A 22,859-nucleotide genomic window follows, 5' to 3' on the forward strand; every position below is an offset into this window, starting at 1 on the left:
TTTGGAACCTAGAATTGACTAGAGCTGTTTAGATTTTGCATAGCAATACGCATATATCTACATTGACTGCCGGCGCGTCTGGATACGTTACTGCAACGCACTTTTACAGTTGATACGAAATTGGTTCATAAATTATCCTTCTATCCTCTAAATCTGCTGATGGCTTGTGACTGGACACGGTCTCGTGCGTCTACGCGTTGGTCGCTTCGGCGCCGCCCTTCCCACCGTCTGCATCCTCCTCCTTGCCGCTTTCCTCTTCCTCTTCCTCTTCCGCATCTGGTGGTACCCAGATCAGGATCCCGTCCTTGTCCATCTTCATGCCCTCCGTCGGTAAGATGCGCAGCACCTTTTGGAAGTACTTGTCGCGCACGACCAGTGCCGGCCGGATCCAGGCGCCGCGCACCAGCGGCACTAGTCGATAGGAGGTGGCGCGCCGGGACATGGGCAGCACATGGATTGTGGTCAGCTTGGCGCCCGAAAAGGCAAAGTCGGCGGATGGCTCCATGCTGACACCAAACGTGAGGAAGTGGTTGGAGGCGTTCTCGATGGCGAGGGTGAGCTGGATCGCTGGTACGGGTGCGGAGGGCCGGCTGTAGGCGACAGACGCCAATACACGGGGCTCGGTGCCGAAGAGGCTTAGCTGTGGGACGGGGAGCGTGGTGGTGTTTGTGGGCAACGGTGCGACCGATCCGGCCGATCCGGCAGGGGAGCCTGGCGGTGCAAGGCGCTGCCACGTAATGACAAACGACACATCCAGCTGCACCGGATCGCGGTCGTCGAGGCTCGCCTTCTGCACGACCAGGTCGAACCGGGACTCTTCCATGGTCTGCGGCTTGATGGTCAGAGCACCGTCAGCATCCCTTGTCTGGGGTGTGCCGTTGTCGTTTCCATTGTGGCTTGCGGCGTCGGTTCTCGTATGCTGGACGGAAATTCTGGGTTCGGGCTGGATGACAAGGTCCAGATCGACAACGCGCAGGTCTTCAGTGGCAAACGATGCATAGCGCGTGACGAGGGCCCACGCCTGCGTCAAGCCGTGGAAGCCCCGGTTCACGGCATCGGCGTCCTCTGGTGTGCCGGTCGCCACGATGCCCTCGTTGTCGAACAAGCTGGGCCAGGCAGCTGGGTGCATGCGCGGGAGCAAGTCGTAGTTGGCCTCGAAGGGATTGCTGAGGCTCAGCTTCACAGAGAGTTGCTGGGTGATGGGCGTGGCTGTGTCGCTCACAAGGTGGTAGGCGGCGCGAAGGGTGAGATCCAAGTCCATGGAAGGTGTTGTGGGAGGGATGCGGATGGCAATGGCAACGGAATGGCCAGCCTTGACATGGCCTAGGGGCACAGACCGCAGCATGGCCGTTGGCGGTGTTGGCGAGGCGATGTCTGTTGTTTGTGGCTCTGCGGTATCGATCTCGTCGCCTGCCACCAGCAGCGTGAAGCCGGGCGTGCTGCTGCCGCTCGCGCCAGCCTCGTCGCTGCCCCCTTCCATGATGACATCCAACTTGACACTGGCGTCGGCATCCTCTGCATTGACGAGCTCGAGGGCCAGGTCGATGGCCTCGTTGGTGTAGTACTGGACAGTCGGGATCGGTGTGGCAGCGGCAGTTGCCACAGGAGCATGTAGCAACTGAATATCCAGCTTGGGGGGCCTTGGCAGGATTTTGATCGCCTGGCTGTCGGCCCGAGGCACAGACACGCGCCCACCCGCACGGGGCAGGAACCATGTCGGGGTTCGGCCACGGCTGCCCTCGCCAGCAACATACGACGCCAGGGGCAGCTTCATCTGTAGCGAGTACAAAGGGCATCGGTAGACGAGGTCCGCCGAAACAGCGTGGGCGTCGCCCGGTTGCCGGAGTGGAATGGCCAATTCAAAGACAAGGGTTGACTGCGGCTGTAATGTCAGGTTCGCTGATCCATGGAGACCCAGCACGCGTGTCTCGTCGTCATCGTCACCGCCATTGATGGTTTTGGTCCCTGCGCCTGGATCGTCCTCGTCCTCCTCTTCCAGGTGTATTGTAGAATGTGTTGTTTTGCCCTTGGTGAAGAATGTTGCGGTTGCATCGGCACTGTGCCTGAGCACGATTGGCTTGATGCTGCTGTTGAACTGTAGATGCAGTTCTTCCAACACAATGGGCACAGAGTTGGCGAGCGCATCAGAACGTATTGTGAGCTGTGCCAAAGCAGCCTCACCCGCCTTTCCTTCGCCGTTCTTGAAGACAAACGCAGCCGACAAGAAGGACGGTGGCGGTGTGCCTTCGGGCAGCTTGACGGCAACCGGCACACTATCCGCCTCTTGCTGGCCTTGGACGCCCTTGGAAGATGCGGGCAACGACTTGGCTACATCGTATGCCCAGTCTGGCCGTCGTGTATACTGCGCATGGAGAAGCTCCCAGTCGATGGAGACAAGCAGATCGGGCCGCGGCTCCTCGAGCTCTGCGACGGCGGTTCGCAGCGTCCAGGCCAGATCCTCGCGCACGTCCAACCACGACGACCACCCGGTTGCTGCGCTTGACGAGGTCCACAAGGGCGCCAGCAAGTCGACGGCGGCGTCCCACTGCTTCGCCGACACATACTCGCGGCCGCACTCGAGCGCCAACTCGGCAGCGACATGCGTCTGGCGCCGCTGGAGGAACTCGTCCCGCGCCAGTTCCAGGTAGGTGACGATGGCGGCCGAATGGTTGACGCCCGGACCATGCCCCGCCAGCGGGTATTCGCTGTGCGGCGGCGGGCACATGTAGTCGTCGTACGAAAAGGCGCGGTTGGCGACGTGGGACGCAGGCGAGACGTCGGGCGGGCGGCGGTCGTCGTCGGGGATCTGGTGTGCCAGGGCACGCCGTGCCGCCGTGTGGCGGGCCGCGATGCGGTACCAGTAGCCGCGGTGATGGAGAAACTCCCAGGGCGCGAGCCGCTCGGCAATCATGTTGCGCTCGGGCAGCAAGAAGAGGTTGCGGCCCGACCGTGGATCCAGCTCGGGAACACCGACACGGCGGATCAGGTCGGCCATGACGACAGCCCAGCGCGCCTCCCACGCCTGCCAGCCGTAGTTGGCGGTGCCGCGCCCGCGGGTGTCCAGCAGATTCCGCAGACGATCGCGATAGACGGTCCAGCGTCGCACGGCCGAGCTGTACTGGCCAGCCATCAGGAGGCACCGCAGACTGCGCACTGCCAGCGTGTCGACGAGAAGGCGCGCCTCGTTCCACCGCGGGCTCCAGTGCGGGATCGCTTCGGCCAACACTTCTGGCCCGAGCAGGTTCTCATAGGCCTGGTCGAGCAGGCGCAACGCAGCGTCTGTTTCTTGGCGAAACTCGGCAATCACGGCGGCCTTGACGTCATAGCGGACATGCCACCCGGCGAGCGAAAGGGTTTGCGAGGTGCCGCTGGTTGGTGGAACGGAAGGCTGAGGTGCCGATCCACGGCCGCGTTTCTTGCGGAGGTGGCGGCCCAGTTCCCGGTAGTAGTCCATGGCGACCGTGTAGACGTTGGTCAGCATGTTCTCCGCCACGCGGTGTAATTCGTCAGCGGGAGCACCCGCAGCTGTGGTGGCCGGGATGGCAAAGAACATTTTCGTATCGGTGCCGCTTCCCTTGCGGATGTTCTCCAGACGCTCCTGCGCCACGCCATCCGTGCTGCTGTTGCTGTCGTCGCCAGGAGCGGTAAAGAAGACGGCGACGGCCACGCGAGAGCGGTAGCCAGACTGTTGCACGGCAGTCCGAAAGGCGTTGATGTCGGACTTGATCTTGTTGTCCTGGAGAGTTGCGGTCGTCGGGTCGGATGTCAGAGAGTAGAAGCAGAGGAAGACACTCGGAACGATCTCTTGGTGCTTCTGGATCCAGCGAAAGTCGATGATGCCATCTGGGTAGAGATGGCATGACGGGCTGAGTGGCGAAAAGGGAGAGTGGAGGACGACGCTCTGCGGCTCGGGCGCTTCAAAGTTTTCGGGCAGGCGAGCTCGGCGCGGCGGGAAGTAATATGTCTGGCTACGTTAGCAGGTGACGATGGATCAAAAGAGAGACAGAATGGCCCAAGCACACAAAGCACGCTAAGCACACTCACCCTTCCTGCCGTCCGTACGCGGAACCGGTACCGTTGTGAGCTGGCCCGGCCACGCCACTTTTGTGATCCTGCCGGCACAGGGCCCGAGACATCGCCAGTCGATATATAGCGGCTGAACTCGGTGACGGGCTTGCCGTCGAGCACGGGCAACTCGGACCGCAAGAGTGTGGCCTGGTCTTTCAGCTCGGCATCCAGTGTCCACGAGCTTGTGTCGTCGCCAGAGTCGCCGACTGCCGGCAGGCCGATCGTGACGAGTAACGGGATGTTCTGCGTCAGGCTGTAGGCGGGATAGGCATCCATGGTGCAGGGCTGGCGGTCCTGTGTCGGACGAAATGTGTACAGGATGCGTCCCCGAGGCCGTTCTCACCGGGACTGGCCCTCTCCAGGTCGCGTCCGCCGATGTTGCCGTCGCTATCCTCGTCCAAGATATCGCGACTTTTTGTTTCTTGCAGCTCGATGTGGGGGAGGGGAAAGGGGCCCGGCGGCGTAGGTTAAGAGCTCTGCATGTGATCAGGTACTCGTATGCGCTCGTGAATGGATTGCAAACGTACGTTCACCCGTGCAGCTTCTTAACTGAGTGCGCTGCTAGGTTTGCGCGGCTCCGGTGACGACTGATTGTTTGTGAAGCTGACAGTAGCTCTAGGATGTCATACAGCGGACATCGACCCTATGGAGCACATCGCAGGCTACTGTGACTAGCTGCTGTGATTGGCCAGGAACGCTCGACAGCTACCCAGACTGCCAGGTAAACAGTACCTCAGCTTGTACACAAATTAGATGAGGACTTATGTATCCTGTCTTGGAACACTTGGACCCATATTTAAAGGTGATATGGCCAATCAAGTGCTTCATAGCGGCGACTGTGCCAGGGCGGTGAACGCGAGGTTGTCTCTGTGGCATGACTAGGAAGCGGCAGAAAACGAGGAGGCTATGGAGGGCAGAGCACAGAGGGCGTCTGCGCCGGCAGTCGTTGCGATCGACCACTCAATTCCACCAACTTTGCTCTTCCTCCCTCCACCGACACAGACGACGGCCAGCGACCCCTTGGGCGACTATATATCCATAACCGCATTGCGACGCCTGCATTTACACTTTTAGACTTGAATCACGACGTTGGCGTTGCTGGCTTTCGTTGTCGCTCGAGCATCCGCCGGCAAAAGACCGATTCTCTTCCCTCTCTGCCACCTCGTCCAGTTTTCGACCCTCCTTGACACTCCCCAGCTGTCTTCGGGCACACAAAACGCCACAATGGCCGCACGCGACCAGGCTGTCTTCTTGGAGACCGTCATCGGCCTCCAGCGCGCCCTCAAGCGGCGACCGTTTGGTGAGTCTTTTGCCGGGACCGTCGCCCTCTTTGACGCGCCTTTCTAGCTTTGCCCTTTGCGCCACAGCTGAACCGGCCGAATGCTGACCATATCCACGCTGATCTACAACAGACTCCGACTCCGACTCCGACGTCGACCACAGTACAAATCGCGGCAGCAAGCTCAAGCGCCGCGCGCGGTTTGTACGCCAAGGCCACCTGGGTGCTGCGGATGGCCTGACGGTGTTCACCGAGACCGTCGAACACGGCGGCTACCGCCGCGAGATTATCAGCCACAATCCGGCGCTGATCGACGACGAGGGGTATGAGGTGGACAGCGACGAGGACGACGATGCCGTCGTCCAGGACGCCGAGGCAGCGGCGGCCGAGCAGAACCCGTACGCCGGCATTCAATTAGAGCGTGAGTTTGAGCGGACCACACTTGCGCACACAGCCAATGGACCCGTGCCAACTATACTAACTATACGAACTATGCTTCAGATCTCCTTGCCCCTCTGACTGCCGTCACCGACCTGCCCAACCACCCGTCGCTCTCGCGTCCGTTTACGAACAAGGCCCTGACCGAGCTCGCGACGCAAGGCAGCAATTGGATGCACAAGGAGAGCGCGGCACTATGGAAAGTAAAGCCGCTGCTGATCAAGTTGTGTGGCGACCATATCTGGGTGGACAGCGGGCTGCTGGTCACCCCCGACGACGCCGACCTGTTTGACGACGAGCATGTGGCGCGCCTGGCGACGGCGCGCGGGTCCACAGGGCCGCCCGCTGGTCTGTTGGAAGACAGGCCGAGCGCGTCGAGGCAGGGTGACGCGGACGACAAAGACAAGGCGGTGGGCGATGCAGAGCCCGACCCCACCCCCGACTCGACCATGCCAGACGCAAGTGACGAAGCAGACACAGCCGCCGCCGGGAGGAACGATGCACAGTCCAATGGCGACCGCGCAGTAATACCCCGAGGCGGCGAGGCAGACGATGATGGCCGAGCGCTGGCGGGCGTTGGCGGCGGCGACGAGGACGCGGACGAGGAGGAGGAGGAGGAGGAGGGCACCATCCACCCGCTCTTCCTGGCGCCCCGGTCTGCACGCCCCGAGCCCAACCTGGGGCTGCCAGAAGCCGAGGCCGAGGACGTGCGGCGGCTGCTGCAGCTCTGGGTGCAGAAGCAGGAGGAGGTCTCGCGCGGCACGAAGAAACTGCACGAGGGCCTGCTGCGCGCCGACCGCCTGCGGCATACCGTCCTGCGGTGGGCCAAGGCCGAGGCGCACAGCGGGCCGAACCGGGACATGTCGGACGGTGAGGACTGGTACGACCAGGAAGAATGGGGGCTGGAAGAAGACCTGAAAAAGGGCCACGACGAAGAGGAAGAAGACCAGCAGTTGCCGAACAAGAAGACGCGCAACCGAAAGTAGAGCGAAAGAGAGAAAGAGAGAACAGACAGGACAGAGGGCGTCAGAGAGCCACTGTACCGATACGCGCACGAAGCCCTATTTTTCTTGCATTTATATATCCAATACAGTTTACTACCAGCACAGCAAGCATTGCTCGGAGCAGATATGGCAAGTAGCAGGGGAGGATGGGAGGTCGAAGCTAGTCTCATGTGACCTCTCATTTTGTTTTGGGCTTACTTGGGCTTACTTGGGCTTTACTTTGCTGTAGCACATCTACGTATCAAGACCACGTCCACCTCGATCAAGTCCACCCATCGTAAACGACCTTGCCTCAGCCGTGCGTCGGCGGCGGAAAGGCGCCCACAATCTGCTCCTCGAAGAAATTGGCATTGTCGACACTGCCTCCCTCGTACCGGAACGCGGCCGGCGCGGCATACGCGTCGTAGTTGAGCGACGTGTTGATGCCCAGCTCGACCCAGGCCAAGAGGCCGTAGGCCGGGTCGGCGTTGTCGCCCACAAAGACATACTCGACAAAGGGATCGTAGGTCGGCGAGGCCGGGAAGCCGGTGAACAGGTCCTGGGCATTGGTGGTCAGGGGCACGGGGTTGGCATTGTACGGCGACGTCTGCTCGACCTGGTGGATCAGGGCCTGGTCGAAAAAGAGCTGCGAAATGTGCGCGACGGTGCCGCCCGTGTACGACTGGTTCGTCGCGGCCAGCGCGGCGCCGATGTGGGCGACCACGTGCTGGTGCGTGGCCCGGCCCAGGTAGTGGCCGGGGAAGTTGGTGTCAAAGGCGACGACGCCGTCGGCATTGCTCATCTGGACGCCGCGCAAAAACGTCGTGTTGAGGCCGCCCTGGCCGGCGGCGGACACGCCCGAGTAGGCGCCCGTGGCGTTGCAGGCCCAGACGTCGACCAAGACCGCCTGCGCGGGCAGGCAGGTCTCCACGTCGATGAGCTGCAGCTCGAGGTGCATCGGGATGCCGGGCTGGCCGTCGGTCAGGTCCGACCGCACGTCCTCGCCCCACACAAAATACGGGCCCTCAATGTTGTCGGGCGTCAGGACGCAGCTTGTGTTGGCGCCAAAGACGGTGTGGGACGGCGTGTCGCTGTCCCAGTGGCGGAGGCCCGTGAGGTTGTGGGACGCGGCGTTGTAGCGTGCAAAGTCGGCATTGGCACGGCGCTCGACCGTGTTCACTGTGAATGGGGGAGTGGAGTCAGTGTCCTGTTCCATTGACGCAGGTGGCGGAGAGTATGGAAATGGTAACATACAATGGTCAAGATTGTGCTGCTTGCGCAGCTCCTGGAATTTGGCATAACGGCGCTCCATGGCACGCTGCTGACGGGCAGCCACATCTTCGGCACGGCCACCGCACGCAGCATCGAGCGTTCTCTTGCTGTTGTGGGCGACCATGTGGCTGAATGCCTGCTTCTTGAGCGTCTCCTGCCGCTTCTCTGGCGAGAAAGGATGCTCGCCAGGGTGGGCTGAGACGGCGGTGGGCGAGAGGACAAGGCCTACAAAGGCGACCAGAGTAGAGAGTTTGACCATGATGTTTGATTTTGGGAGGTGCTTTGTTTGCCAAACTTGGACCGTGTGCTGTGTGCACATAGGCTGGATGCTCGTTTCTTTTATACTGGCTCTGTCTTCGTGAGTCGAAGTGCAAGAACTGCCGAACGGCCGAGCCGGTGCGATGGCCGGAAGAGACATTGGTGTGTTGCGTAACTACGTTTGGGGATTTTTGTGCCTCCATAGTGACTTGAATCGTTGCAGATTCATTTCACTCGTACGTGTTCTGTGATTTTTGTTGTCTAGATCAATGTGCTAAGGGTATAGAGGTGCGTCGAAGACGGTTTGTTTGAATACTTCACGGCTGGTACTGCCACGGATTGATGACTCTGGATGGTTTATGGGTCAGTTGATTGGTCGTATGAAGCCCAGACTCCTCGTCTTCATGACGTGTTCAAGAAAACGAGTCCTATTTTTGTCTGTGCTTACTCAAAATGTAATGTGACAGGGCCGGTCGTTCATTTATACTTTTCGGGGTTGGCTAAAGTCCGTCCCGTTTTCTGGCTACAAGGGGCGCAATCTCCGAGCCGCCATTTGCAGCCGTCTCATGAGCCCCGACAACGTCACGTCGTTGGCGTATTCGGATGTATACTGACGATCACAAAAGTGTGTCCACGTCATGTTCATATACCAATGTGATAAAATTTGATGTTTCGGTTTACATTCATCGTCCATGTCGCTTGCATATGGTCATGTTCTATTTTTGTATTTTGTATGTACAGTTTTACCAATGGAGGGACATCCTATCACGTAAAGTCCACCAAGGATGGGTCGGAGCGCACTGCGTGTATCGCGGCAGCCACGTATTTGACATTCTTTGTGTTTACTGGAAGGTTTGTGAGTATTGGTTTAGCCAAAAGACAACAAAAAGACAACAAAAAAGGGAAGAGAAAAGGGAAGAGAAAGTACGTACGGCCTGCAATCGAGATGCGTCCTGACGAGTGGATGTAGATGTGGTACGTTTCCCGCAGGTAGTTGACCTCGCGCACGGAGAGGCCCGTGTACGAGAACATGCCGATCTGGTCGATGATGTGCACCCATTTGCCCGGCGTGCCCAGGCGCACCAGCTCGTCAAACAGCGCGCGGCGCATGGCCCGGATGCGCCCGCTCATCGTCTGCAGCTCGGTGTGCCACTGCGCCGTCAGCGCCTTGCTGCCCAGCACGGCCTTGACAATGTCGGCGCCGTAGCGCGGCGACACGGAGTACTCGGACCGGATGATCTGGGCCAGGTTGGCCGTCACGGCGTCCCGCGCGGCGGGCGTGCAGCCGTCGCCGGTGGCCACGAGGTGGAACGCGCCGGCGCGGTGGCCGTAGAGCCCCAGGTTCTTGGCAAAGGACTGCGCCACGCACATCTCGACGGGCGGCTGCAGCTGCGCAAAGTGGCGGATGGCCCAGGCGTCGCGGTCCGGGTCGCCCGAGGCGAAGCCCTGGTAGGCATTGTCGAAGAAGGGGAACAGGCCCTTGCGCTGGCACAGCTCGGCCAGGACGCGCCACTGCGCCTGGGTGGGGTCGAGGCCGGTCGGGTTGTGCGCGCAGGCGTGCAGGAGAAGGACGTCGTTGGGCGCGGCCTCCGCCTCGAGCTTGTCGACCATGGCTGCAAAGTCGAGGGCACGCGTGGCGGCGTTGTAGTAGGGGTAGTAGTGCACGGGCACGCCCACCGTCTTCCAGATCAGCTCGTGGTTCGCCCAGGTCGGTGCCGACAGCCAGACGCGGCGCGGCCGCAGCGTCTCGGCCAGGAATCGGGCGCCGACGTGGTTGGCGCCGGAGCCGGAGACGGTCTGGACGGAGGTGAGGCGGTCGGCGTCACAGGCGTCGCCAAAGACAAAGTCGCGGGCCAGCGCCAGGAACTGCTGGTCGCCCTCGATGGGGATGTAGTCGTGGCGATGCGGGTCGGCCTTGTCCGCAAAGGACTGCTCGACGGTCCGGACGACGTCGAGCGGCCACGGCTCGCCGGCATCCGAGCAGTACACGCCGGCGCCGAGATTGACGCGATCCGGGTGGGTGTCTTGCCGGAACTGGCCGAGCAGCGCAAAGATCTCGTCACGCGGAGCCGACGGCAGTGCCGCAAAGTGTGACGTAGCAATCGGAACGGAACCCATGGGGTGTGGTTGGAGAGAAAAAAAGGAGAGAAAAAGTTGGAGAGAAAAAGAATAAAAAAAGTCAGGGTAGGTGGGCGTGGTGGGCAAGGCAGTCGTAATAATTCTATAAAATTGCCGTTAATTCAAAGACAGTCCGTTTGGCGGCGGTACGCTCCAATTGGATGCTCGATGCTCGTTTGTTGACTTGTTGACGTTCTCTTTGTGTAATTGATGTCAGACGTAAGACGGGCAAGGGGAAAATGTGGAATCAGAGCAATAGGGACGTCGACGATGTGGATGTGATGCATTGGCCTGGAGAAAATGGAGACTCGGCTTAAAAAGTCACCAGAGAGTCAGTCAGGGACCAAAAAAAAAAAAAAAAAGATAACAGATAAAGACGGAATGAAAACGTCAAGGTGAGCGAGTGCGGAACCAGCGATCGCCGCCGAGGCTAGCCGCCGAATTGGGGCGCGTGGTCACGTAAACCGCGCCGCAAGCGTCGTTTTCTCGCGCTTTCGGCCTTGTCTTGCAATTTCTACAATTGCAATTCGCTTGCGTCCAAGATTCACCATGTCCATTTCACCACATTCCAGAGACCATGACAATACCCACTTTTTGTGTCCCGCCGTGTAAGTCGGCGTTAGTCGCGGACCGCAATCGGGGACTTTTGGTGAGGATGGTCAACCCGCAGATGCTCGACGCTGCGTGACGTAAAAGGACTGCATTGATTCGGGAGAGCAAAGGTATGTAGAGCGACATAGCGACCTGCAGCATTTGTTCAAGACTTGGGTGGTACGCAAAGGGCGTGTTATTGTAGAAACTTGCGAACTGGATGTCTGGCGATTGTAAGAATGGACGAGATCGTGTGCTGGCTTCCATAGGGGCACTAGGGGCACCAAGTCATCGTAACAGTTGTCGTACAGAATACATCAGTTCTCGATACACGTATTCGAACACTGGTATAAATTCCAACTACGGGTGCAACCTGTCACGTACGGCCATAGATAAAGGAAAATACGGGATCCCGTCCGCTCTCCCCTAGTCAAACCTTCAATCGGCGGATTAGTAGTTGGGTCGGTGACGACCAGCGAATACCCGCTGCTGTACGTTTTTTTTATTTTTTTTTTATAAATTCCTTTTTTCTCGCGATTCGCCAAGGTATTAATTTTTAAAAAAAGTTATACCACAATAGCGAAGCAAAATGGAGTATCCGCGGCATGAGGCACCAGCTCCAGGACGTCTTGGGCGCATCGCAGAAGCTGGTGGAAGTCTGGATATTTATTCTACTTTCAACCGTGTTGTTGCTGTTGTTTTGGGACAATGCTGACCGACCTCGTCAATTGTTCAAATCTGTTTCTCGAGCGCGTTGTCTGGAGTGCATCGGTTGCTTCATCGGTTGCTTTTACTCTTTGCCTTTAAGAGCCAATAGACTAAACGCATAGTCAACAGATTGTATCCCAAAAAGGGCATGTTGTCTATTCTATGTACTGTGAAGCCAAGTATTATGTGACAATTACATTAGTGTATTACGGGGATGAAGTCTATCTGCCGGCGGCTTCGACTGCATCGTGCGACGACGGTGGTGGTGGAGGCGGCCGTAGAGGCGCTTCCAACTGGGTGGCGTACCATGCCTTGAACTCTTCTTCGGACAGGCACGTCTCGCCGAGCATCAGAAAGCGGTTCATGACCATGTGGACGTGCAGCTCGTTGGCGTAGCCCTTGGCCGCGGTCTTGACACCAGGGACGGGCTTGCGCGCGCGGCACAGTGCCGTGCAGAACCGGGCAATGTTGCCGGCCAGCACTTCGTCCTCGCCATAGGTGACAAACAGGTCGTCCACGGGCAAGTCCGCCAGCCACTGGTCGGGCATCGTCAGGGGGCAGCTCCAGGGCGAGCCCTTGTCTGCTGCGGCGGCATCCGCCTTGTCCCTGTTTTCGCTCTTTTCGCTCTCGTCGACCGGGCCGCCCAGAAAGTTCTGCGCCCAGGCGTCGAGCGCGGCGGCATACAACACGTCTTTGGCCTCATTGGCTCGGACGAGGCCCTCGCTGCGGGCGCGCGTGATCATCCAGGGCGAGAGCAGGGCGGCACCGGCGAGGCGCGCCCCGCCCGGCAGCGTGACGGCGGGCACCTGCGGGTCGGGGTGGGCCAGGTGCAGGAGCAAACTGAGCGCCAGGTGGCCGCCGGCGGAGTCGCCGACAAGCGTGATGGCCGAGGGCGGGTAGTTCTCCGCGGTCAACAGGTAGTCGAGGAGGACGGCCGCCTGCTGGAGCTGGCGCGGGTACTGGTTGGCGGTCTCGGAGGCGAGGCCGTACTGCAGGATGTAGACGGCGACGTTGTCGGGGAGGGTCTTGCTGAAGCCGCACGCCAGGTGGATGTGCTTGCTGAGGGCGGGCGCCATGTAGCCGCCGCCGTGGAACACGACGACGGCTCGACGGGGTGCTGAGGACGACGCTTGGGCCGGCGTAGAGGCTGTGCTTGCCGTGTTTGCCGGGTTTGCCGTGTTTGCCCCGGTTGCCTTTTTTGCCCGCTGCGGCTCCTTTGCCCCCTTTGCTGTCTCGGCCGTTCTCTCCGTTCTCTCCGCCTCCGCCTTCGGCCCAAGCACAGCGGCTGTCGTGCCGTTGCTGAGGTGGATCAGCGCAAAGGGCAGCTTGTTGCGCCTGGCAAACCGGCGCGCGAGCCACTTCGTCGAGGGCAGCAGGTTCTGGATGCGGACGGCGCTGAGGCCGTATTGGTAGTCGCGCATGCCCTCGAGGGCCGTGTACTTGTACACGGTCTGGCCATGGCGGCGGGCCTTGCCGCCAACGGCGGCCTTGACGACCTTCAAGGCAAGGAAAAACGCTGTTTTGTGTTAGGTTAGGGACGGACGGACGGACGGACAAGCGATGGGACCAAAGGCAGGATCCTCACTGAGAGCGACGGCGCGCGCGACCAGGCAGATCCAGCCCCAGAGGCCCAGCGCATCGGCATACTCGCGCTCAATGGGATGGGCCACCATCCCTGGGCGCGGGTTGGTCGACGGCCGGGGGAAACGGCAATGCGTGCCAATGGGACAACGCGGGTGCGTCCCTGCCTCAACTCGAAGCCGAGACAAAACGGCAATGCATGCACAGTCGTCTATGGACGGTCGGCAACAGCCCAGCGCATTGCTTTCGGTTTTCTGCTTTTGGTTTTCGCTGTTGAATTTTGTTTGGTCAATGGTGCAGCTCTCGACAGCCGGCAGCGCGGGACGGGTTCGATGTCTCGCGGCCGAAAACAAGGAGGGCCGAGAGAGAGGGAAGAGACCCAGAGACGCTGCCGAACGATGTGCAGAATGCGAGCGACGGCAGTTCGGCGGTCGAAGGGTGTCGACAGGGTGTGTGTTTTGCCTTTGTCGATCAGCACAAACATGCAGCGAGTGGGGCGGCACAACCCCTGAGTGGCTCTGTCGTTCCTTTGAGATTGTTGTCGGCGAATTTCGCCAGTCAGCAGCAACTGCCCAGAGTACGACGTATTCGGACGTAATACGACGTGATGGACCGTGGTCATGTGACCCAGGATCCTTAGTCTTAGCCCTGGCCTGGCCTGTTTAGTTCCTCCGAGCTTTTTTAGACTCGTTCAACTCGCTTTTTCTCCCTTGTCACGACGTCTGTTCCAGGCAAGCCCGGGTATGCGTCGGTTTTAGGGTTTTAGCAGGGCCGTCAGCGTTGCGTATGGCCGAAAAGCCTCATTACAACGGGCTGACATCGCTGTAACTTTGCTTACGTCGTCCATGGCCAGGCTGACGTTGCCCATAAGTCTGCTTACGTTTTCGCCTACTATATTCTCCTCCATATCAACGTCGCCATTTTGCCAGGCTCCAGTCTCTGCGTCGTTGTCCTCCCGTACGACGTACGATGCTACTCCAAGTCGGGTGTATTCGAGGGCATCTCACAGGCCCCAGTGGTTTGGAACCGTCGTTGCAAGTGGAGAGCTTGCCGCACGGCCGTGATGCTCATCTGCTCATTTGCTCTGCTCATCTGCCTTTTGCTGTTGACCGTTCTACCATGCCAACTTCGCCAAAACAAAAACAGTTGTCCTGAATTCACCCTGACCCGCTTCCAAGCGTGGCCATTCCATCACCTTGGCATCGTTGGCCTGGCCATAGTCGGGACACTAACTGCCCTATAGACACCTTCCCAGGAGCCCCGTCACTTTCAAAGGATCAAGCTAATCTAAGGAGCTCCGCCGACCAAAAATATAAAGGCTACATTAGCCAGTAGCGAGGCTCGACCAAAGGCTGTAGCGTCCCGTCCGTCCAATTCAGGATCTGCTTTGATTTTAGTTCATGCTGTCTTGGGTGATCAGCATGCTGCGAAGAGTCCAGGCCACCGAGCAGAAAAGGAGAAACGAGAAAAGAAGAAAAAAAGAAAAGGAAGAGAAGAGGCAAAAAGAAAGGAAAGAACGCTAATTACGACGCAATTGATAAGCCCTACTCTGGTTTCCGTCTTCTTTGGGAATGGATGGTTGGTCTTGCTGACGGTCGTGCTTGTCCTCTGCATGGTACGAAATACTGCGTATTCGGAGGATTGCGGTTGGGGCCAAGGAAGAAGCCCGCGGTGTGGAAACATGGAAAGCGGGCCAGTCTCAGAGCGTCTCCTCCCAGGCTGACGATGCTTGGTCCTTGTCCTGTCATTTCCTGTCCCCGTCGAGCCGTCGAGCGCCTATCGCTCTGACTCTGTACGTGCTTCGTAGTGCTGTGCGTGGCAGTCCCACGTTTGCACCCCCGTTCAAGTCTCCCCTTGGGTCGGGGGCCTGTGTCTGCACACTATGTGCACGAGGATTCTGTATTTGTAGCTCGGATTCCCTTGGCGTCTTGGTCGGTTTCGTTTCCACCGTTTATAGTATTTCAAACGTATCCCAGTATATGTCCTCTTCTTGCCCTTTCTTTTGTTTTCCGTTGTTTCTTTCCTGCTTGATGCCCAAGGATTCCTCACGATACCCAGTTTGTTATGTCTGACACCTTTGCTCGGCTCTTCAGCGACCCGTATCACATCTGTGTCTGTCTCGCAGTACTCCTCGCCTCGCTCGGCATCATGGTCGCAAGAAAAACACCTGCCGCCGGGGCTTCCGCCGGGGCAGCTGCCGCGGCTGCCGCCGTGGACGTTATCCCCACCGCCTGGACAGACCAGATACCACCCCTCCAAGGCATCCGCACGCGTACCTTCTTCGTCGTCAAGGCGCGTCTGGATGCCGATGCCATGAAACGGGGCCTGGACACGCTCATCCGCGAGCACTGGCGCAAGCTCGGCGGGCGCCTCGTGCTCAACAAGTCGACCAGCCTGCAGGAGTACCACGTGCCCAAAACCTTCCCGCCGGCCGAGACATACGACCTCTTCCAGTGGTCGACCGAGACCAAGACCGGGCCCATCGACGCCGACGCGCCACAGCTGATGCAGACGCCCCCCCTCGAGTCCAGCGAGGGCGGCGGCGGCATCGCCTTTTTGCCGGCGGTTACGGACTACGACCCCAAGTTCCGCCCGGCCTCGTGGCCCTATGACGTCGACCACGGCACCAACGACACACCCATCCTGCTCGTGCACCTCACACAGTACGAGGATGCGACCGTCGTGGCCCTAAGCGTGCCACATGCGGTGGCGGACCAGCTGGGCACATCCCTGCTGGTGCGCGCCTGGATGGGTGTGATCGCCGGCCAGGCGCCGCCGCCGCTGATGGAGCAGGATCCCCTGCCGCAGGGCCGCGCGTTTTCGTCCCTGACCAAGGCGGAGCAGCGCCCGCAAAAGGGCAAGATGCACGTGTACTACACCGGCGAGTACCCAATCGTCCTCTTGGGCTTCTTCCCCGACCTGATTTTCAACGCGGAGGAGACCAAGCGCATCATGTTCCTGCCCATGGCCACCGTCAAGGCTCTCCGTGCGCGCATCACCAAGGCGCTGAACGCCAGCGGCGGCGACCCGGGCATCACGGACAACGACGTCATTACCGCCGTGATGACCAAGCTGTCGCGCATCCACAAGGGACCGGTGACGTTGAACCTGTCGCAGACAGTGAACAGTATGTGACGATTGATTTTCCTTGTTGTCTTGTTGTCCTGTTATCGTGTCGCCCGTTGTACTGACAACCATACCCCAGTCCGTGGCCGCCTCCCCCAATTGACCGGCCCCGCCATGGACGGCTGGCTGCACAACGGCCTGACCCACGCGTCGACGCGCTTCCGCCTCGACCGGAACACCCCGCTCGCCCAGATCGCCAAGGACAACCACAGCTGCGTCGCGGAGATGCGGGATCCCGTCCACGTCGACATCCACCTCGCCATTATCCGCGAGATGGCCCGCCGCAAGCAGAACATGCACATCTGCGAGCCTTTTGAGACGTCCTTTTCGGTGACTAGCTGGCCGGCCGCCTGGCGGGACCTGGACTTCTCTGCGGCCGTGGCCACCGCCGCCACCACCTCGGCCGAGGACAGCGGCGCCACGACGCCCCTGCCGCCCCCGGACGTTTTTGTCATTGGTCGCAGTGGTTTGCTCACCACGCCGCACCGCTTCCACGCGACCGTCATGTTCCGCAGCGACGCCGGCTACTGGATCGACATTGGCTTCAGCACCAAGAATTTTGTTGCGATGAAAGCCTATCTGGCCCAAGACCCCAAACTGGAGAAGCTCTAGGGGAGAAGAGAGTGTGTGTGAGTGTGTGTGAGGGAGAGAGGCCGAAAGAGAAGAGTGTGCCGTGAGGTGAGAAAGACGTACAGCGATTTTGACTGGCTATGATACATAAATATAGACCGGTACAGCGCGTGACTGGAGTTTGGGCGTTCTGCAGACCCGTTTTGGGCTATTCCAATACCATCGGCCACGGCCGACCTCTTAATCCCATTTCTTCTGTTTTTGTTTACCTATTAGTTGACCCCTTCCCGCACCCAATTTAACTTGTTCTTTTGCCATAAGAAGCCGCCAATGCCCGCTCAAACGCAGTTGCAATGTCAAACAGCCTGCCATCCAGGCCCCTGGCGCACACAAAACAGAGACCAAACGGCATGCCGCCGTCGACAGTGCCCGCCGGAACGCTTATGGCGCAGAGGTCCAGCACATTTCCAAAGTGTGTGAAAACGCCCAGCTGTGCATTCATCGCAATGGGGTCGTCCTGCATCGCCGCGACCGTGGGATGAAACGGCGCGGTCGGCACAACCAAGACGTCCACCGTCGTACTAGCACCAGGACCAGCACCATCATGACCATCGTCACCACGGCCCACTCCACCAAGAGGGCCGACGCCGCCTGACAGCAGTCGATTCGCCAGCCGCGTCGCCTCGGCCTGCACCAGCTGATCTTTGTACACGTCCCAGGGCCGGGCGTTGCGGTCGAGCACCTGCTGGAACAGCTTGCCGGTGACGGGGTGGAACCGGGCGATGTTCGTCCTGATAAAGTCCTCGCCGATGCAGGCAATGCGTTCGTTGACGAGCGTGCCGTTGTACAGCAAGTCCGTCGCGTCGACAAACGGTTTGTATGCGGCATCGTCGAGTGCATGCCTTCGGCCGCCCATGGCCCGGACAACTGTGAGGGCCTTGTCAAAGGCCGCTTCGTACTCGGGCGACAAGCGTGCTGCCGCCATGGCCGAGACAGGCGGCGTTGCATACGTGAAGCCTGCCGCGTTGACGCCGCGGTGGTCGGCCAGAACGAGAGGCAGCGACTGGGGATCTTTGGCAAACGCGTCGCCGGCGTCGTAGTGGTCGACGACGTGCCAGATGCGGCGGGTTTCGTGCACCGAAGGTGCCAGGATCGTGGCCGTGTCGAGGCTGCGGCAACACGCCACCACCCCACGGGAGGACAGCGTGCCCTTGGTCGGCTTGAAGCCCACGATGCCGTTGAATGCGGCCGGCACGCGCCCACTTCCAGCCGTGTCTGTGCCCAGCGCAAATGTCACGAGCCGCGCGCCCACAACAACGGCCGAGCCGGACGACGAACCGCCTGGACAGTACGCATCCTCTTTGTGGTTGGCGTGGCGAAAGACGCTCGATGGGATGCCACAAGGTGAGCGGCATCCACTCAAGCCCGTCGCCAGCTGGTCCATGTTGGTCTTGCCGATGAGCAGACCGCCCGCCTCGAGGCATGCCGTGACCGTCGGCGCGGTGACCGTGGCTGTGTAGGCAAAGGGTGGACATGCCGCTGTTGTCTCGAGACCGGCAACGTCAAAACTGTCCTTGACGGCAAAGGGAATCCCGTACAACGGCGGTAGGCAGTCGCGCTCCACACCAGTGTATTTGTCGACAAGGGCTTGAGCATCAGCCAGCACCTCCGGGCGGGACCGCAACAGCATCCAAGCGTGCGGGTTCTCCTTTTCGTACGCTTCAATGCGGTCAAACACTGCATGGACCACGTCGGTGGGGGAAAGGCCAGCACCTCTGTACTGTGTTTGCAAAGTGTCTAGGTCGAGTAAAGTGCCATCCCAGGAGGCGGCTGGAGGAGGCGGTTCTTGGGCTGCAGATGCTTTTTCGCCATACGCCACAAGCTCGGCGCTCGGCGCGGCAAAACCAAACTGTCCCCCATATGATACAGACGTGTTGGTCGACGCCGCCTCAAACGACGCATCGAAACCACCCGCGACGTCTGTCAAGATGCAGCACTGAAACCCGCGGTCCCTCGCCTCGCGCTCCGTCATGGTCACACTGCACTCGGTCGCCACGCCTGCTATTAGCAGATGCGTGACACCTCGAGCCATCAGCCGTCGGTGCAAGCCCGTCGCCCAGAACACACTTGTGCCTGGCCTGTCCACCACCACCTCACCAGACTGTGGCCGCAGCTCGTCGACCAGAGAGTGACCCGCACGCGCATGGACAATATGCAGACCCAGAGCACGGGCTGCTGCGAGAACTGACAGGGTAACAGGCACAGCATTTGGAATGTCGGCATCGACAAAGCCGCGCTGCTCGTCGACCAACACAAGGGCTGTGCGCTCGGGTACGAAAGAGAAGCTATACGGCTGAGCTGTTGTGAATGTGAGCTCCTGCATGGCAACTGATAGTCGACGGTGTGGGCGGAGCAGACTGTGCTTTGTTTTGGTTGCACTGCTCAAATTTGGTTAGAGAGTGAAGAGGTATCAGTATGCGCGACAGATGGGTAGAGGGCAGACGGACCTAGCACGCAGCCACAGTGGTGTAACGCACCCCAATTCCTGATGCTATTAAAGATATGCACAATGGTCGGTACGGAACTCTACAGTCGCTCAATGGAAGAAGACGATGAATTCGGCGAGCATCCGGCGACTGTCAAGTTGAGCACTCCGCATCGAAGAGGGACAACAATGTGGGGCACCAGGCAGCTTCCGGTGGACCGAGATGCTGTCAGATGCCTATCGTTCCGGTTCAAGGAGCGAGTGTCGAGCGGGGGTGCCTGCCAGTGCAGCTAACGGGCGTGGTGTTAGAGGATGTCGACTTGTCGCACAAAAGCGAAGTTGTGGATATGAAATTGAGTACACTCAAAATAAACATGTCTAACAAGAGTTGATACCGAACACAGGTCGACAAGCAATTGATAGTGTCGGTACGATCCGGCCGGCCTTTCTCTTGGTTGTACCGTCATGTTCCACCTGTACAACATGAGTCACATATTCCTGGTACAATGACACAAAACCAGTTGGTCCTGTAATGCCATGTGCGTTTGCCATTCCTTGACATCCGTAACGCCAATGTGTGAAACCTGTATTGGTGCCTGTCAACCAGCGGTGTGCCGTGTCTGTCGTATACCCACCTTTCCGTCGATTGTCGAAATCGCCATACCTTCGCCCTCTCGCCTCCTACCCTTTCTGGGTATCGTAGGACCTTGTCGTTCAGTTCTTCTTGTTCTTCGAGGCCAGACTGGACGCTTTTTCGCGGTTGTTCTCCAAATGCGGAATCAAATCACGCTCCAAATAGCCCACTGGAACGCCCAGGTGGTAGGCGTCCCACATTCCTGCCTTCATCCGGTTGACGTACTCGAGTTTTGGTGCGCCAGCCGTGATGTACCTGTCACTGAAATACACGAGCACGCCCTTGGCCGTGGCGGGTTTGCTTGGGTCTCCGTACTTTGTCCCTGCGAACGGCGGGACACTGTGCCCGGTGGCCTCATATGCGGCAACGTATTCTGGATACGTGGACGGGCAGACCACCACATCGGCGTACATCTTCTGGTAGGCAGATGTGCGAACGCCTTCGTACACGTCGAGCTTCGCTTCATCTTCGCCTGTTTCGTCGAGCTCGTAGATGAGGCCATGGACACACGCGCCGGTGGGTGCACTTGGTCTGTGGTTTGCGGTCATACCGCCACCCGTTGCAAGCTTGGTGCTGCCGGCCTTGGCCGTGTCCTCGACTTTGACAACGTTGGCATAGCCGCGCTCGTTGATTTGCCAGCGATAGCCGTACAGAATGCCGCGTCCAACGAACTTGCTCCGAGGGCAGCGATGGCTCATCTGCGCCAGCGCCATGTTGCTTCCATAGGCAAAGTAGAGCATCTTGGCAGTGGGCGTGATGAATGCAGTGGTTGTTGGACACGCTGATCAGGTCAAAGGGAAAACGTCCTGTGCAATGGCGTATAACGTCGTGTTACGTGGTTTGTGTATTTGTCGTGAAAGGCGACAAGAACGCGACAACGAGATGACGCTGCCGGCAATGACAACAGTCTGCTGTACGTTGTATGTTGTAGAATGAGGGGTGTCGAATGTCCAAATGACGCAGGAAGGTCGGGGCTGACAGGGTCGTCGGCAAGGCAGAAACGTCGTTGTAGAAGCCGACAGACGTCTGATGACTGGCCAACAGTTGCGAAACAAAACAGCATTCTCATAGTCAAATCAACGTCCAATGAGGGGCAGATTGTTGCACAGCCTCGCACGTGAACGGCAACATTTTGGCATGTGCCCGACGACGTGCATCGGGAAGGAGCGGTCGACCGACTTCAGAGGTACCGTGCTAATAGCACCACTGGCGCTGGATCGCTGTGTACGACGGTACATTCACTGTTGTGGTCTGAATATCGTATTTGACTTGGGTAAACGCTCATGCACATGTTTGAAAGGTATTGTGCATTTGATGGTGATTGGCAAACATGAAGGAGAAAGGAGTCACCGGCAGGATTTCGTCAATTTCACACCCTCGTTTTAAGATTAATTGCCTGGTGCTTTTTGGGGGGGGGGTTGTACGTCAAAATTCAATGAAGGAATAAGTTGACCTGACATTAATATCACGTTAAGTTTTGTCTTACGCGATTTATCTATTTATATTTATAATTTTACCTTGACACCTTCAAATATTTTTGAATACTACTAGCATTTCCTATTATATTTCGAGCCTTTCGTGTATCGCTTCACAGCGTTCTAAATCTCACACCTTTATTTTAAAAAATTTACTTTCTAGATGATCTCGTTCCGTTACTAACATCTTGGCGTCGTCTCGTCTTTCCCGGTTATTCTCCGCGGCCTTTCGGAAGCGATTGTTAGACTCCGGGATGACGTCATGGCGCTTTTTGGCATGCTATTCTTGTCTTGTCGCCAAGAAGCAACGCCCATGGTTTCCATTGTTTCCATTGTTTCCATTGTTCTCCAATGTTTCCCGTAATCGCCGCTCTGTCTCAACCTGCTTTTGCCATTGACTAACCTTTGCATCACTTGCTTCTTTTCTCAGAGCTCCTTGTGCTTTCTTAGCTGAGTTCTGGTTGCTGCCTTGCGCTTAGTGCCGCGGCGCCTTCTTACCGTGACTCCTTCCGGGGTCCGTCTTACTTTTCTTCTTGGGCTGGACGTCATCGAGCGTCGCCACAGAAGACGCTGTAGACGTCTGTATTTGTCACTGTCTCGATGTGGCTGGATTGCTGGCCCACATAATATCCGTCTCATATCCGTTGAGATGCTGGGCAATTTTGTCTATTTTTGCATCCGATGTCCCCGTTCTCCCCTTGACGAACCGGGGTCCCGTAATTTTGTTTAAAGTTATTTATTTGCCGCGCCGATGAGACCCATTCTCGGAACCTGACCGTTGCTCGGCGCTCCGAAAGTCGTACCGGCACCGCTTTCGTGTACTACAGGGAAAAAATTATCCAGGTCTTCCCAAAGTGGTTGGATCCGTGGCCCCTGGTTTGCCCTTTGGGTTAGTCGTATGGAAGGGCGCGTTCTGCCTGCCCAAATCCCACAGAGTTGCAATTCGTCCATAGCACGCGATGAGGACGGGTGCATTGCCAAGCATTTCGTGCCATGCCCTTAAATGAGTGACATACATCGTCAGAAATAGAGAAAGCGGCAGACAGAAACGAACAAGAAGAAAAGGCAGAGAGCAGCCTAAAATGGCAAGGCACAGTGGTCGCTTTCAAGGGAACATTGGGGGGGATACTGGCCGAGGTCTAGACCGTTCTGTGGAGCGAGTGTGGCTTGCTTCTAGACCAGCCAGTGGCCGTCTCACGATGCTTCCCATTCAAATTAAGTGAGAAAAGAACCACACTAGCGAATGGATTCGAAGCAAAATACGGAGTACTCG

The 22,859-nt window shown here is 58.5% G+C and overlaps 8 protein-coding genes across 8 annotated transcripts; 2 read left to right on the forward strand and 6 right to left on the reverse strand.

Moving 5' to 3' along the window:
• Window positions 1–190: 190 nt before the first annotated feature.
• On the reverse strand, window positions 191–4,344 carry SPSK_06888 (solute carrier family 25, member 38; the record flags this gene model as incomplete). Its single annotated transcript, XM_016733560.1, has 2 exons — window positions 191–3,964; window positions 4,045–4,344. 2 exons carry the CDS (start codon window positions 4,342–4,344, stop codon window positions 191–193), a joined length of 4,074 nt encoding a protein of 1,357 aa, XP_016590937.1.
• Window positions 4,345–5,292: 948 nt separating this feature from the next.
• SPSK_07480 (rxt2-like protein) lies at window positions 5,293–6,771 on the forward strand (the record flags this gene model as incomplete). The annotated part of the gene is made up of 3 exons (XM_016734142.1): window positions 5,293–5,368; window positions 5,481–5,768; window positions 5,849–6,771. The coding sequence occupies 3 exons, from the start codon at window positions 5,293–5,295 to the stop codon at window positions 6,769–6,771; spliced, it is 1,287 nt and encodes a 428-aa protein (XP_016590938.1).
• A 310-nt stretch (window positions 6,772–7,081) lies between these two features.
• SPSK_07626 (GPI anchored dioxygenase) lies at window positions 7,082–8,299 on the reverse strand (the record flags this gene model as incomplete). Its single annotated transcript, XM_016734285.1, has 1 exon — window positions 7,082–8,299. The coding sequence occupies one exon, from the start codon at window positions 8,297–8,299 to the stop codon at window positions 7,082–7,084; it is 1,218 nt and encodes a 405-aa protein (XP_016590939.1).
• Window positions 8,300–9,063: 764 nt separating this feature from the next.
• On the reverse strand, window positions 9,064–10,416 carry SPSK_07549 (aspartate aminotransferase; the record flags this gene model as incomplete). Its single annotated transcript, XM_016734209.1, has 2 exons — window positions 9,064–9,143; window positions 9,231–10,416. 2 exons carry the CDS (start codon window positions 10,414–10,416, stop codon window positions 9,064–9,066), a joined length of 1,266 nt encoding a protein of 421 aa, XP_016590940.1.
• Window positions 10,417–11,936: 1,520 nt separating this feature from the next.
• SPSK_07492 (uncharacterized protein) lies at window positions 11,937–13,388 on the reverse strand (the record flags this gene model as incomplete). The annotated part of the gene is made up of 2 exons (XM_016734154.1): window positions 11,937–13,231; window positions 13,271–13,388. The coding sequence occupies 2 exons, from the start codon at window positions 13,386–13,388 to the stop codon at window positions 11,937–11,939; spliced, it is 1,413 nt and encodes a 470-aa protein (XP_016590941.1).
• A 2,056-nt stretch (window positions 13,389–15,444) lies between these two features.
• Window positions 15,445–17,034, forward strand: SPSK_10768 (uncharacterized protein; the record flags this gene model as incomplete). The annotated part of the gene is made up of 2 exons (XM_016737050.1): window positions 15,445–16,423; window positions 16,502–17,034. 2 exons carry the CDS (start codon window positions 15,445–15,447, stop codon window positions 17,032–17,034), a joined length of 1,512 nt encoding a protein of 503 aa, XP_016590942.1.
• A 256-nt stretch (window positions 17,035–17,290) lies between these two features.
• On the reverse strand, window positions 17,291–19,375 carry SPSK_07183 (allophanate hydrolase; the record flags this gene model as incomplete). The annotated part of the gene is made up of 1 exon (XM_016733850.1): window positions 17,291–19,375. The coding sequence occupies one exon, from the start codon at window positions 19,373–19,375 to the stop codon at window positions 17,291–17,293; it is 2,085 nt and encodes a 694-aa protein (XP_016590943.1).
• An 816-nt stretch (window positions 19,376–20,191) lies between these two features.
• Window positions 20,192–20,851, reverse strand: SPSK_07980 (uncharacterized protein; the record flags this gene model as incomplete). Its single annotated transcript, XM_016734632.1, has 1 exon — window positions 20,192–20,851. One exon carries the CDS (start codon window positions 20,849–20,851, stop codon window positions 20,192–20,194), a length of 660 nt encoding a protein of 219 aa, XP_016590944.1.
• Between the last annotated feature and the right edge of the window lie 2,008 nt (window positions 20,852–22,859).

Source organism: Sporothrix schenckii (genome assembly GCF_000961545.1).
Source record: "Sporothrix schenckii 1099-18 chromosome Unknown Cont41, whole genome shotgun sequence".
Taxonomy (NCBI): Eukaryota; Fungi; Ascomycota; class Sordariomycetes; order Ophiostomatales; family Ophiostomataceae; genus Sporothrix; species Sporothrix schenckii.